The sequence below is a fragment of the Dinoponera quadriceps genome, unplaced genomic scaffold (assembly GCF_001313825.1).
Source record: "Dinoponera quadriceps isolate SergipeBrazil2010 unplaced genomic scaffold, ASM131382v1 scaffold9244, whole genome shotgun sequence".
Lineage (NCBI taxonomy): Eukaryota > Metazoa > Arthropoda > Insecta > Hymenoptera > Formicidae > Dinoponera > Dinoponera quadriceps.
In genome coordinates, this window is record NW_014563026.1 from 1 (window position 1) to 540 (window position 540).

At 41.5% G+C, this 540-nt stretch overlaps 1 protein-coding gene across 1 annotated transcript; it reads right to left on the minus strand.

Moving 5' to 3' along the window:
- Positions 1–6: 6 nt before the first annotated feature.
- Positions 7–536, minus strand: LOC106751181 (probable cytochrome P450 4ac1; the record flags this gene model as incomplete). The annotated part of the gene is made up of 2 exons (XM_014632010.1): positions 7–178; positions 413–536. Coding segments are annotated over 2 exons (282 nt in total), but the record flags the coding sequence as incomplete, so codon positions are not given.
- Positions 537–540: the final 4 nt, after the last annotated feature.

Consider the following 540-nt stretch of genomic DNA (forward strand, 5'->3'; position numbering starts at 1 on the left):
CCGAGCATACTTCAATCGGCTTATATTGGTACGAATTTGACATGCATCGAATATTTAGATCGAAGAATTAGATTAGTGGTTATCTGCATGTCCTTTAGATAATCGACTGGCTCTAGGTAGAAATTGCGTATGAGAGGAGCTATCATGGCCTTCATCTCCAACATAGCGAATCGTTGGCCTGTCATTCATAATTCGTATAAATTAGTATACATCAGAAACTGTCCGCACACATACAACCCAGACAGCACAATGTCCAAAATCGTGATATAAGACATTTTTAGATGTCTTAAAAATATCTTAAAAACGTCATATATCACGGCATCTTAAACACGACTTCAACGTCTAAAGGACGTCCCGGGTCCCGATTTTGGACATTTGTGCTGTCTGGGAAGTGAATATCGCCCGAACTTACCTATACAATTCCGTGGTCCCGCACTGAACGGCAGGTACGAATAAGGATGGCGATTTTGTATTTTTTCAGGCAAGAATCTATCTGGGTCGAATACGTCGGGATTCGGCCAGAAATTGGCATCTCTGTGA